The 15,443-nt window shown below is 45.0% G+C and overlaps 1 protein-coding gene across 1 annotated transcript in view; it reads right to left on the reverse strand.

Annotated features, from left to right (window-relative positions):
• The window catches only part of itga4 (integrin alpha 4), a 191,297-nt gene that overhangs the window by 72,618 nt on the left and 103,236 nt on the right, over nt 1-15,443 (reverse strand). Inside the window, exon 14 of the mRNA XM_039757752.1 lies at nt 11,838-11,992. Within this exon, the coding sequence (XP_039613686.1) occupies nt 11,838-11,992 (155 nt within the window). The remainder of the gene's footprint in view (nt 1-11,837; nt 11,993-15,443) is intronic.

A 15,443-nucleotide genomic window follows, 5' to 3' on the forward strand; every position in this document is an offset into this window, starting at 1 on the left:
AGTCTTGTCAATGGTGGGCTATTGAATGCTAGTAGCAGTAAGACACAACTGCAGTCTTTCAGCTTCTTCAACCTCAGGGGTGCCCACAATGGCTTTCCATGAGTAGTGAAATCCTCTGTGCCACAGCCCATCAAAGTCAATACTCTAAAAGGTTTTATCCTTTTCTTTAGACCAAGAGTTCCCAAAGGGGTCGATTTGAACTTTCGGGGGGGTAGATAGTTTCAAAAAAATTTGGGAGTCGACGACAGCAAAAATAGACCCCCTTGCTACTGCTATTTACTTCAAAATATCTATGATTCCAATAGTTACCTAATTAAGAAGTAAAATAATTTAAAAAAAAAACACTTTTTTGATAAAAACACATTACATACCAAACTTGCGAATGAAAAGGTAAAATGTGTCATTAAAAGAGTCACACGTAAGAATGCATGAAAATACATGTAGCACAAAAACATGTCTGCGCATTGTCTTATGGAACGTATCAAAGCAAGTGCGGACATGAAAAACCATTGGACGTCCACACTTGGGGGACGAGACGGCGGATATTCGACATTAGCAGAATCTATCAGTCTTGTACGGTCAAGCTTTCATAAAACACTATAAATTGGTTCGTCTGATGTGAGATGTACTTATTTGTGATTTGAACTTTGAATATAATTATTTACTGAGGAGCAGTACTACGAAAAAGAAAATCAGAGGACACAGTTTATTTATTCGAGTTTGAACAAAAATCTTCTGTTTCAAGTAAGTACATACTTTATTGTTTTTTTTTTATCACAGGGGCTGTTGAAATTGTTTGTTAATAAAAGTTTTTATTCCTTCAGATAATAATATGACTGAACCAAAAAAGAAATGCAGACAGTACAGCTTGGACTATTTGTACTTATTTTGAATTTACAGATTTATTTCATAAATGTCAAAAATGTAAAAAAAACTCTGCTTGTATTTTTTTGCTTTAATTTTCATTAGTGCAGGTTTCGATATTAAATGTTGCACAAAATAATGCCATATTCTGTAGTCCTTTTATCTTTTTCAATCATTAATTACAAGTGATTAAAATGAAAAGTTTGATATCTAGTCAAATATTTAATAGCGAGTACTGTACAAATTTATTAATTTGAGTAAGTAAAGTAAATGACTAGGGGGTCGATGGTTTTAAAAGTTTATGGTAAAGGGGTCTGTGGCCGAAAAAAGTTTGGGAACTCTTGCTTTAGACAAAGGCAGCCCTGCGGTCTGCTGCTGCTGCTGAATCTTTTAATCTCTGAACACAAGCAGTCAGTGTGTGTTGACAGTTGGCATTAAATGTGGCCAAGCTGACTTATTATTGCTATGCTTAATGTTGCAGCATATCGTGTTTTGCACCCTTTCAGCGCCCATAGAAATAAAAGCCTTCAGTTAGGCTGTGGGGCTGAGTGGAGTTATGAACTTAATGAGTTCCAAGCTGTCTATCTTAGGAGAAGCCAAAAGTATAGCGGCAAGCACGACAGGCAGTGTGGCATGCAGACCACTCGTGATCAGAATTTGTTTCAGGGATATATAAGAATACATATACACATGTGAAACTGACCCCACCTTCGACCACACCCTAACGCCTGAGCTTGCCACATGTACACATGCCAGAAATGTCACCTCCTCTTATCTGGTGGGACACTTGAAATGACATATCCTCTGAGAAAAAAGCTCTGTGTCAGCAAGATGGTAAAAGATGTGGGCCAGACGCTGCCTGGAATTACAGCCGTTAGCTTCCTCTTATTTGCTGTTCCTTTTTTGTGACAAAGTTGGCAGTTGAAGTTGGCAAACACATTTCACCACAGGATTTAGCTGTTTGGGTGGAACTAGACGTGAAGAATATTAAAAAATTAGTTTCACACTTGTGCTGCCTTTTTATCTATGCAAGTCATGCTCATCTATGAATATGTGATACAGTATAACGCCTTTCATACCAACCTGTTAAACGGTGACTTTCCTATCTGTCACATGGTGACTATCATATCCATCTCTTATACAGAGCCTTGTGTGTCTCTCTATTAAACAGCATCTATCAATCTGGCATACAGTTTAGTCCTTTCATTTCTATCTAGTATATAGTGCCTTACACAGCTACTTCTATTTCTAATGAAGGGTATTTGACATCAGTCTATAAAATTGTGCTCTGTGTGTGTGTATGTTTCAGCCAGGGTTTCTTCCCTATTTTATGTTTAAGCGTTCATTTTCGGTCACTTTTAATTGATTTTTGATTCGCTAATTACAATTATTAATGTTTCTTACATTTACTACTTAGAAATACACAATTATACAAGTTTGCCTTGATCCTTCAGTTATACGGGTGGTTCCCCAAGAGGTGGGGCCACCTGTCAATCTCCATTGATGGCCTGCTCTCAGCCCTTTAAAGGCTTTTGTATATTACAGTAGGCAGAAGCAAAACACTATGTGGAGAGAGCAACTATGTAAAATTGCTGAAGCAAATATGTAAAAATCTGGTCCAGACTGGCCAAATTGTATAGAAATGTAATACTTGTTATGATCCAGCAGATGGCACTGGTGTACAAACTGTAGTACACAGGGGCAATATAAAACCCCTGGGATCCCCAGAGTCAAACATTTAGGATCCATAGTGGTCTGTCTCATATGGCCCTAGACAGCAACTATGCCAAATTTGGTCTAGATCAGTGAAAGGGTGTAGGATAGTATAGGGAACGTACTGAGATATAGACATATATATATATATATATATATATATATATATATATATATATATATATATATATATATATACACTAGCAAAATACCCGCGCTTCACAGCGGAGAAGTAGTGTGTTAAAGAAGTTATGAAAAAGAAAAGAAAAAATTTTAAAAATAACATAATATGATTGTTAATGTAATTGTTTTGTCATTGATATGAGTGTTGCTGTCATATATATATATATATACATTGTGACGGAAAGCCGGGTCCCATGCCCGGCCGGGACGCCCCTGCTGTGTATATTCCGGGGGAGACACCATGGACAGTTCAGTACCTCCCCCGGGACGCTTGGTGGCAGCCTCCATGGCGGACGGTGATTCTCCAACCACCCGCAGGACTCCATGGGAGATGGAGTCCTCCACAGCCTGGTTGGGGGCTCGGGTGGCCGCTAGGGGGAGCTGCATGGACTCCGCAGCCTGGCTGCTTGAATTCTCAGCCCCACCCGGAAGGGCAATTAGGATCAGGTGGTCAACCACCTGGAACTCTTCCGGGTGGGGTATAAAAAGGGCCAGCCACCTCCACTCGAGGCCAGAATCGGGAGGACGAGGTTGCCTGGGAGGAGTGGTGGAGCAGGAAAGTTTGGTTTGTGTGGGTTTTTGTGCTTGGACTGTGCTGGGCCTGTGGGACATGGGGAAGACGTGTGCCCACGGCTGAAGAAATAAAAATAAAAGCCTTGAGTGTGAACACGTTCCTCTGCGTGGACTGTGCCGGGTCGGGCGCTATATATCGCTTTTATTCACACTGGTGTAGTCGGCAGGATTCCGGTCCGTCCAGTTGGGTCGGAACCTGCATCAAAATATCTTGCTGACAAGGCACAGCGAAGCGCAACAGCGCGGGTCACGGTTCTCGGCTCAGCGGCGGCGAAGAGCACGCTCCCGACGCAGCTACAGGCAAGCAGTCAGGACTGCACAGCACAGCGCACTGAAGCGCGCACACGCGGCAGGGGCCGCAAGCCAGCACACGCGGTACAGCGCGAGGAAGGCGCGAAGCGCACACGCGGCAGGGGCCGCAGCAGGCATGCGCCACCCAGCGCGGGAGTACCCAACCGAAGCCGCCAAGGAGCTGCTGCAGGCGCCTTTGCAATGGGGAAGAAAAAAGCCGGGCGGACACAGAGGCCAACTGGCAGACGCTGCCACGCCAGTCTGCCGCAAGGGATGCCACCGGAGGTAGGCGACGGGCCGCGGGTTTGTTTCTCCGGATGTGGATCGACCTACCTCCTGGACGCCGAGGGGCGAATCACCCGATGCGGGCAGGGGGACGGGTGTCCATGGTGTGACGGCGGAGCCAGCTCGGGAGAGAGCGAGGCGGAGATGTGTCTTCCCTTCGGCCTGAGCCAGTGGCTGGCGGAGGAGAGCCCGGACAAGCTTCCCAGCGCGGCGCCCCTGCAAGTGGGGCAGGAGCGGCTCCGCGAAACAGGTAAATGGGGGGAGGGCGTGTTTCAATCACCCGCCGAGGAGGATCGGTCGGCGGGGATGACGGACTCCCTTCCCTCTCCTCTGGATTACCCGAAGGGGCCCGTAGGGGATCCACAGGGGGGCGACAAGGAGGGCCCTAATCCACCGCCGGCCGCCACTATTAACATCTCTTGGGCTGTAGGGGAGGTGAAGTCCGTTGTACTCGCCCTACAGTCCCTTTTACAAGTCTTTCTGGTCCTTTCGGAGGCGAAGGAGGGGCTGGAGAAGAAGCTCGGTATCCCGTGCGGGGCCCTGGCTGAATGGCTTCGTGACGGCGGGTGGCCAGCCTCCCACCGGCAGGACAGAGCAGTGCAGGTAAGTGAAGCCAGCACCGCAGAGAAAAGGGGGCGGGACGCGAGGGCAGCGGTGTTGCTCAGTACTGCCTGTCAGGCGGACCCGCCCACCACACGAGAGGCTACGGTGATGACTGACAGCAAGGCAGACGAGCGTGCGGGGAGGCAGCAGGTGGAAACCGGCTGCCAAACAACCCCGCCTCAAACGCCAGCGCCAGTCTTGCGGCAGTCCAAAGGGACGCAGGCGGTACGGGGTCCCTCCTTTTCTCATAGGGGGACTCAGACCGCCAGTGCGTCCCAAAGGAAAAGGGGGAACTGGAAGAGGAAACTGGAAACCCCGTACATAGAGCAGTGTATGCCTGACGCCTGGAACCGAAGGAGGGCTGCACTGCAGAGGGGCAGAACCGTCACAAGCCCTCCTCGGAGGGGGCGAAGGGACAGGCGTTCCCTGCCTGCTTCCGCACGTACCGGGGCCATACTGGAGGGGGTAGGCTGTATTATAACTGTGGCCGCGGTGGCCATGTCTGGCGGTGTTGTCCCGAGGGACGTCAGGGCAATGCCCCCAGACCTGTTTATTCTGTTTTTACAGGGCGCAGCCGCGGGGCCAGGAATGCCGACTCCCCGTCCTGGAGAAGACCGGCACTTGCGGGGCAGGCCGATGAGCCCCACAAGCCTCATCTGAGGGAGGGGCCATGTGACGGACAGCCGGGTCCCATGCCCGGCCGGGACGCCACTGCTGCATACATCCTGGGGGAGCCATCATGGACATTGCAGTACCTTCCCCATGTGTACATATATACACACACATATACTATGGGGCGCCAAACAGGCAAATACATTGATTTTCTGAATATATAAAGTCATCGCTGGAATATCTAAAGTCAAAACCTGTATATATAAAGTCAGCTTCGGAATTTATAAAGTCATTCCTGATTATATAAAGTCAACATCGGAGTATATAAACTCATTCCTGAATATATAAAGTCAAAGTCAAAATATATTGATTGAAACGACTCTGAACTGAACTAAGTTAACAAAAACGTATTCAGAAAAATAAATTAAAAAAACACTGTTCGGTTAATGTTTTGAAAATGATGCATGTGCCCTGCCCCGGATTGGTTCCTGCCTTGCGCCCAGTGTTGGCTGGGATTGGCTCCAGCAGACCCCCATGACCCTGTGGTCGGTTTCAACGGGTTAGGAAATGGATGGATATTCCAGCGCTGACTTTGTATGTTGAAGTTTTGACTTTATATATTCAGAAACAAGTTTTGACTTTATATATACTGACACTGACTTTAAATATTCAAGTTTTGACTTTATTTATTCTGAAAGTGACTTTATATAATCAAGTTTTGACTTTATATATTCGGGAATGACTTTATATATACAAGTTTTGACTTTATATAGTTAAATGTAGTCATCATTGCATAACTTTTCTTTACCATAGAAATTTAAAGACTAAATTCAACTTCCATTCCTACCAAAGATATTTCTGGCGACTAAATAGAACCCACTTATATCGAAATTCGAGCTATTGAGCTGTCGCCTGCCTGCCTGAATAAGTCACCCTCACTTCGCTCTTACTTTTTTACCGTTCGTTTAATCATGGCTAGTGGCGGAAAAATTATAAAATGGAAGGAGGATTACACTGAGTATGGCTTTACCAAAACAATTATTGATGGCAAATAAAGTATCCATTATTCATAAAGCTTCAATTGGTGATCTGTTTTTCTGTGTTAACCTCATATTTTTTCATACTTCTTCTCAAACCAAGGGCAGGCGAGGGTAAAATGAATCGGGAAGCGATGATCAATGTAATCGGTGTACCAGGAAATCATGCATTGACAGAAGTTCCCCTTTGTTTGGAATGCAAAGTGTGATTAAATGCATTATTTTTAACGCTTATGGAGCACATGCATCAAGCTTCTCAGCTGTGCTTGTGCTAAGAAAAGGAAACATTTTAAAAATAACGTAACACGATTGTCAATGTAACCTTTTGTAAGTAGTGCCTGGAGGATTCAGTGTGGAGAAACTCTAGAGACAGCGTGTGTATTAACTTGTGGATTTTTCTGTGAGTATTTGGTGGCAGCGTCACAAAGTTCGTTCCTCAAGACGGCGTTAGCTGCAGATCAGCTCACAGCGAAATGAGGTGAATGGGAGGGGAGATGATGACGTGACTCCCCCACCCACCTTAACTGTCAATCCCCCACAAACACAGTCTCTCGGAATTTGCATAAGCACACCATTTCACGTGCAATTTTAACTTAGTTACAAAGTGATCAAAACTCTCGTTCATATCCTGCGTCCTCTCATTAAACTTGTATCTACGTACTGCGTTGATAGTCAGTTCACGTGATTATGTGGGAGGCGTGATGATGTCACACAAAACCCCGCCCCCACGGCTTTCAAGCTCAACTCCATTACAGTAAATGGAGAAAAATAGCTTCCAGTTATGACCGTTACGTGTATAATTTCGAAATGAAACCTGCCCAACTTTTGTAAAGAAGCTGTAAGGAATGAGCCTGCCAAATTTCAGCCTTCTACCTACACGGGAAGTTGGAGAATTAGTGATGAGTGAGTCAGTGAGGGCTTTGCCTTTTATTAGTATAGATATAAACTGCTCAAAAAAATTAAAGGACCACTTTGAAAACACATCAGATCTCAATGGGAAAAAGAAATCCTCCGGATATCTATACTGATATAGACTGGGTAATGTGTTAGGAACGAAAGGATGCCACATCGTTTGATGGAAATGAAAATGATCAACCTACAGAGCCCTGAATTCAAAGACGCCCCAAAAATCAGAGTGAAAAAATTATGTGGCAGGCTAGTCCATTTTGCCAACATTGAATTGCAGCAACTCCAAATTGTACGCAGCACTTTGTATGGCCCCTGTGTTCTTGTATACATGCCTGACAACATCGGTGCATGCTTCTAATGAGATGACAGATGGTGTTGTGGGGGATCTCCTCCCAGATCTGGACCAGGGCATCACTGAGCTCCTGGACAGTCTGAGGTGCAACCTGGTGGCATTGGATGGACCAAAACATAATGTCCCAGAGGTGTTCTATTGGATTTAGGTCAGAAGAGTGTGGTGGCCAGTCAATGGTATCAATTCCTTCATCCTCCAGGAACTGCCTGCATACTCTCACCACATGAGGCCAGGAATTGTCGTGCACCAGGAGCCACTGTACCAGCATAGGGTCTGACAATGGGTCCAAGGATTTCATCCTGATACCTAATGGCAGCCAAGGTGCCTTTGTCAAGCCTGTAGCGGTCTGTGTGACCCTCCATGGATATGCCTCCCCAGACAATCATTAACCCACCACCAAACTGCTCATGCTGAATGATGTTACAGGCAGCATAATGTTCTCCATGGCTTCTCCAGACCCTTTCACTTCTGTCACGTGCTCAGGGTGAACCTGCTCTCATCTGTAAAAAGCACAGGGCACCAGTGGTGCATCTGCCAATTCTTGTATTCTATGGCGAATGCCAATCGAGCTGCATGCTGCTGGGCAGTGAGCTCAGAGCCCATTAGAGGACATGGGGCCCTTGGGTCACCCTCATGAAGTCTTTCTGGTTGTTTGGTCATAGGCATTCACACCAGTGGCCTGCTGGAGGTCATTTTGTAGGGCTCTGGCAGTGCTCATCCTATTCCTCCTTGCCCAAAGGAGCAGATACTGGTCCTGCTGATGGGTTATGGACCTTCTATGGCCCTCTCCAGCTTTCCTAGAGTAACTGCTTGTCTCCTAGAATCTCCTCCATGCCCTTGAGACTGTGCAGGGAGACACAGCAAACCTTCTGGCAATGACATGTGCCATCTTGGAGAAGTTGGACTACCTGTGCAACCTCTGTAGGGTCCAGGTATCGCCTCATGCTACCAGTAGTGACACTGACTGTAGCCAAATGCAAAACTAGTGAAGAAACAGTCAGAAAAGATGAGGAGGGAAAAATGTCAGTGGCCTCCACCTGTTAAACCATTCCTGTTTTGGGGGTCATCTCATTGTTGCCCCTCTAGTGCATCTGTTGTTAATTTCATTAACACCACAGCAGCTGCAACTGATTAACAACCCCCTCTGCTACTTAACTGACCAGATTAATATCCCATAAGTTTCATTGACTTTATGCTATACTCTGATTAAAAAGTGTTCCTTTAATTCTTTTGAGCAGTATATATATATATGCAGTCAGTTCATGTGATTACGTGGGAGGCGTGATGATGTCACATGAAACTCCACCCCCACAGCCATCCAGCTCAACTCCATTACAATATATGGAGAAAAATAGCTTCTAGTTATGACCATTACGCGTAGAATTTCGAAATGAAACCTGCCCAACTTTTGTAAGTAAGCTGTAAGGAATGAACCTGCCAAATTTCAGCCTTCTACCTACACGGGAAGTTGGAGAATTAGTAATGAGTCAGTGAGGGCTTTGCCTTTTATTAGTATATATATATATATATATATGTATATATATATATATATATATATGTATATACACAGTGGATACGGAAAGTATTCAGACCCCCTTCAATTTTTTACTCTTTGTTATATTGCAGCCATTTGCTAAAATCATTTAAATTAATTTTTTCCTCATTAATGTACACACAGCACCCCATATTGACAGACAAAAAAAAGAATTTTTAAAATTGTTGCAGATTAAAAAAGAAAAACTGAAATATCACCTGGTCCTAAGTATTCAGACCCTTTGCTCAGTATTTAGTAGAAGCCCCCTTTTGAGCTCAAACAGCCAGGAGTCTTCTTGGGAAAGATGCAACAAGTTTTTCACACCTGGATTTGGGGATCCTCTGCCATTCCTCCTTGCAGATCCTCTCCAGTTCTGTCAGGTTGGATGGTAATCGTTGGTGGACAGCCATTTTTAGGTCTCTCCAGAGATGCTCAATTGGGTTTAAGTCAGGGCTCTGGCTGGGCCATTCAAGAACAGTCACAGAGTTGTTGTGAAGCCACTCCTTTGTTATTTTAGCTGTGTGCTTAGGGTCATTGTCTTGCTGGAAGGTAAACCTTCGGCCCAGTCTGAGGTCCTTATCACTCTGGAGAAGGTTTTTGTCCAGGATATCCCTGTACTTGGCCGCATTCATCTTTACCTCGATTGCAACCAGTCGTCCTGTCACTGCAGCTGAAAAACACCCCCACAGCATGATGCTGCCACCGCCATGCTTCACTGTGAGGACTGTATTGGACAAGTGGTGAGCAGTGCCTGGTTGTCTCCACACATACCGCTTAGAATTAAGGCCAAAAAGTTCTATCCTGGTCTCATCAGACCAGAGAATCTTATTTCTCACCATCTCAGAGTCCTTCAGGTGTCTTTTAGCAAACTCCAAGACAGAACTTTTTGCCCTTAATTCTAAGCGGTATGTGTGGAGACACTTAGATTATTGTAACTCGCTGCTGGCAGGTGCCCCTTCTAATCTTATATCACAATTCCAGCTTATTCAAAACTCAGCTGCAAGAGTCCTTACTCGAACCAGCAGCAGCGAGCACATTACACTCATCCTGCTCCGTCTACACTGGCTCCCTGTGTCTTACAGAATCGAATATAAAATTCTACTAATAACCTACAAAGCCTTAAATAACCTCGTGCCAAACTACATCAGTGACCTTCTCCATCACTATGTCCCTGCCCGCTCACTAAGGTCCTCTGATTCTGGCAATCTTGTTGTGTCCCACACTAATCTACACTCCATGGGTGACAGGGCCTTCAGCTGTATAGCGCTCAGACTCTGGAACGACCTACTGAAATTAATCAGATCAGCTGACTCCATTAATTCTTTTAAAAAACAACTTAAAACTGATCTGTTCAGGAAAGCGTTTAGCTCTACTTGACTTCATTCCCCGTCTCTCAGTTAATCTCTCTGTCAAGTTGCTCATGTAACCTGTTTGTGTGTGTGCCAGACCATCAATTATGTTGTCTGTTAGGCTTTCTCTGAATTTACTGTCTTAATCTTCTTTATTTATTTATTTGGTTTGTACTATGCTATATACTGTATACCCTGCCGTTCTTTCTTATATTCTCAAGTGCCTTGAGCATGGGAAAGGCGCTATAGAAATAAAATGTATTATTATTATTATTATTATTATGTGTTCTGGCGTCTTGTCCTGCTGCATAATATGTCACAGACAGACGACTGGACATTCTACTGAAAAACATTCTAAGTCAGAGAATACCAAGTTCCTCCAGTAATGCCATGTATTCAAAGCATCTCCACACCATCACACTAGCACCACCAGGTTTTATAGTTTTATAAGTCTGCCACACACCAGCCCTGTGTGGTCCACAGAGTTCTTCTTGTGGCTTGTCGTGATTATTCCAAATGTTGGCACTGATATTCCTCTTGTCAATCAGAGGTTTCTTCCTCGCACCTCATCCATTTTTCTTCCATCTCTTTTCTATAATGGGGTCCTGAACAGTGATCTTAGTGGACACTTGTGGTTCTTTAGATGTTCTTCTGGGCCTTAACAAAAGAGTCATTTGCTGTGCCTCTGGGGTCATTTTTGGCAGGCCAGCCTGTTGCACATGTTCTCCATTTGAAATAATGGTTCTCCCTGAGGCGCCTTAGAAATGTTTTGTAACCATTTACTGACTGGTAAGTTTCCATAACGCTTGTCCTGATCTTTTCTGGAATTTCCTCTGCTCAAGGCATAAAGTTCTTTTCAAAAACATTGTGGTGATGGTTTGACTCTCATGGTGAGGCTTAGATTAACAGGGTTGGCTGTGTTTGAATTATTGAATTATCTAAGAACTTTGGTCAGCACTTTGAGGGAGTAATTAATGGGGCAATAACCTTTTCACACAAGTAATAGGGGTTTGATAATCTGTGATTGCTTCATCTACTGTTATATTAAGCCATTCATTGTGACTAACATACCAAAAGTGACAACTACATGGAGACAAATACTTTTTCACAGCACCGTTCATGACTCAGATTCTCATTTTTCTTTATCATTTAATCTTCATTTCAATACTAATTTACGTTTTTTAGAGAACTTTAAGTCAGTTCGCACAACAAAGGCACTTTAAACACAAAATATTTAACATGGCACCACAGGCTGGTGAACCGCAATCCTATTCCACTTCATTTGCCACACCGGCACCAGCCTAGCAGGGCTCTGCTCGCCAAGACTTTTCCATCCTATCTGCCAGTTCATCAGCACTGGCCAAATGTTTAAGGACCCCTCTGAGTCCCTGCCAGGTGGCCTTTTTATTTCACACCTGACCGCCTACTCCTTAAGTCACACACGCACTTATAAGCAGGCAATGACAGAAAAGGTAACAGAATGAGAAGGCTTATGGAGAGAAAAAAAAAAAAAAGCAAGGTGAACAGCTCACCAACATGACCAGGGACGCCCTTGGCTTGGACCATGAAGCACACAGTGATGTTGATGCAGACGGCAGGTTGCCTGTTCTCCATGCACTCTGGTCGGGTGCGGTTGACGGTGGCAGGGAGATGCACTGAGGCATCCACGATGACAATCGCCCGGGTCCTGCAGGGAGAGCAAATGGGTTCATCATTAGTCCGCCCTTCTTGATACCCGAGTGCCCTCAGGTGTGTTTGCATCTCCCACTACTTACATAAGGCACACACATAAAAAAAAAAAACTGCTGAAAACAATTTTTGATAATGTGACCTTTTCATAATGTATTTATAGCTAATTTATTCACACAAATTCTGCATCAGTGCATATTTTAAGCTCGGCATTTACTCACAGTAGCAGACTTGACTGTTTTCATAGACTTCACCACTTCTAAATATTCAGATTTCATCTTTCCAGTGGCTAGTCTAAGTATCTTATAGTGGCACCCTGAACTACTGCCTGCCGCCTGGCCAAAGTTGTCAGGGTTTGAGCTCCGCCCCCAGCTCCTCTTACCTGTCTTTTATTCCACCCCCTTAGCCCGCCCCTTTGCTGCTCCCTTCACTTTGTTCCCACCCCAAGCAAATTCTTTGCCTGTAATACTGACTCAGCCTTAGCCCGCCCTCTTTGCTCCTCCCCTAGCCACTCCCTTGGACTGCATGTTGCTCCACCCCTAGCCTATCCCTTTTCTCCACTAATACCCACTTTTTTTGTCTCCATTTTGCTTCACTTTTAATCTGTCCCTTTGCTCCTTCCTTTGTCTTGCATTTTGCTCCCTCCATCAGCGTGTCCACTTTGCTCTGCCCCACCCACTCCATTTGCTTTTATTTTCCGTCACCCTTTGTTTCTCTTCACCTGCACTTTTCTCTTTCCCGTGCATTATTCCACAATTCTGATCCACCCTTAGCTCTGCCCCGGTCTTTTATTCCAACCTTAGCCCAATTCCTTTTGCTCTTTTTTTTTGCACTTTTCAGGATCTCCTTTTGCCTGTGTTTTGCTCCACCCTAGTCTACCTCTTTTCTCTCTCCTTTCATTCTCCTTTCACTTTTTTCAACTCCTACCCACTCGTTTTACCTGCATCTCAATCCACTCTCAGTCTGTCCCCTTTGCTCTTCTTCTACAGCCTCCTCTTCTTCCTGTCTTTTACCCCACCCTTTAGCCTGCCCTCTTTGCTTCGTCCCTATTCCTTTATTTTGTCTCTCTTTTGCTTCATGCTTACCCTGCACCCCTAGGCACTCCCTTTTCAACTTTAACTTTATTGTCATATGTACTCGGTACAATGGAAATCTTATTTTTGCCTACCATTTTTCTGCATTTTGCTTTTTTGATTCCCACCTTAGCCAGTCCCCTTTACTCTGCATTTTGCTCTGCCCCCAGCCTCTCTTGTTGCCTGTACTTTGCTCCCCCCTTATTCTCCCTTCACTTTTCTCTGCTCCTAACCACTCAGATTGGCTGCATCTTGATCCACCCTTAGCTTGTCCCCTTTCCTTCTTCTTTACCTGATCTTTGCTCTGCCCCTTGTCTCTTCTTCCTGTCTTTTACTCCTCCATTAGCCCATCCCCTTTTCTCTACATGATGCTCCTTCATTCATTTAATTCTGCAATACCCACTGTTTTTGTTTTCTTTTGGTCTCACCCTTAGCCTGCTCTACTGCTTCTCCCTTTGCTTGCCCTTTTGCTAGCCACTTCTTTTGTCTGTGTTTTACTCCAACCTTAGTTCGAACCCTTTACTTTGCATTTTGCTCTGCTCCAGCTTCTCCTTTAGCCTACATTTTGCTCCACCCTTAGTCTACTCCTTTGCTGTGTCCTTTGATTCTCCTTTCACTTTTCTCTGCTCCCACCCACTCAGTTTGGCCTCATCTTGGTCCACTCTCAGTCTGTCCCCTTTGCTCTGCCCCCAGCCTCTTCTTCCTGCTCTTTACCCATTCTTTAAGCCTGCCCTCTTTTGCTTTGCTCTGCCCTTATTCGCTTTCTTTTACGCCTCCTTAACCCGCCCCCTTTGCACCTCTCTATTCGCCTGTTCTTTGCTCCGCTCCTACTCACTTCTTTTGTCCAAATGTTCTCCATTTTCAGGCTGCCTCACTAGCCCCTCCTCTTTTTGCCCAGATTTTGTTCCACTAATTCTATTGGTCTAAAAGTACGCCTGTTTATGACTGGTTTTGAACTGGAGGACATTCTGTACTATGTTGCCCCATTGGTTTGTGTTTTGGGGTAAAAATGGAATAACGTTGGTCACTTTGCCTTTATCTCCCACTCACATAATCTGGCCATGAAGAGAAGACCATGATAAAGACAGCTGTATCTCAGTAGCCATATTAAGACTAGCATGTGTCCTGTTTCATAACTCCATTCAAAGGCCACGTGGTAGCTAAGCCAGCCAGACTGAAGATAAGCCGAGAGCGGCCTATGGATGCAAAACACACTGCTACTTAGGCTATACGGGTTTGGTGGGCCAGTATTCACATTGTATTCAGCTTCTACAATATTTTTAACTGTATTACCAATAATACATAATTAAATGTTGTCACACACATGCACATGGTGGGGGGCAGCACGGGGATCTAATTAATGCTGAAGCGCAGGTATAGGGGGTGACCAAGTGAGCTTATGCCTTTTCTTCCATTCTTTTAGCAACAGTAAGAACTTCCTTCCTCCTGTTTCTGGCTTCAGACCACATAACCTGATGATCTCACAGCCCTCCCTCCAGATGACCCGCCTCTTCCTGTCCTGTCACTATAAAAACTTGCTCGGCAGGCAGTCCTTGTTGGTGACTCAGTCTTGACAGACTACTCGGTCGAGTATCACATAGCCTTTTTTTGCCCCGAAAAATGACAAAATATGGAGTGAATCCCCTGAAACTTTATGCTGTTTTTGTCTCTCTTTACAATGTGTAAATAAATTCCCACCTGTTCCTTTACTCGGTCTAACTGCCTGAGGTATAGATGTTAAAAAGGGGAAAAGGGAGGAAGAGCTGAACTGAAGTAGCGTACCTCAACACAGAGTTGCAAGTGTCTCACACACACACACGAAATTAATGGGGCAGCCAACGGGCCTGATGGAGCGTGAAAGAACAAAAGGTGAGGATTTAGAACAGAGTACTAATGCCTTTCTCCCTTCCTCAACAGAAAAAAACGAAGACTGAAGAGCACACTTTTCGGTGGTCCACCAGGGTATCGGTCATTCCTTCCATCCCAAACTGATGACCTCATTTCGGGGCTTCTGATTATGACGTCATCTCTGTCCCTCACCACCAACGTCATTTCATTTTCTCTGTTTACTTCACTTCTTGCCATGTGTGTACATAAAAATTTCATGGAACTTTGTTTGGTTGTCAATGTCTGATTTTTCCACATTGACTGTAATTTCAGTCTTCTAGGACTTCTCAGATCTTCAAACATTCATCCATCCATTGTCCAACCCGCTATATCCTAACGCAGGGTCACAGGGGTCTGCTGGAAGACCCTAACCCTAACCCAGCCAACACAGGGCACATGGCAGGAACAAATCCCGGGCAGGGCATCCACCCACCGCAGGACACACACCAAGCACACACTAGGGACAATTTAGGATCGCCAATGCACCAG

The sequence above is a fragment of the Polypterus senegalus genome, chromosome 6, assembly GCF_016835505.1.
Source record: "Polypterus senegalus isolate Bchr_013 chromosome 6, ASM1683550v1, whole genome shotgun sequence".
NCBI lineage: Eukaryota > Metazoa > Chordata > Cladistia > Polypteriformes > Polypteridae > Polypterus > Polypterus senegalus.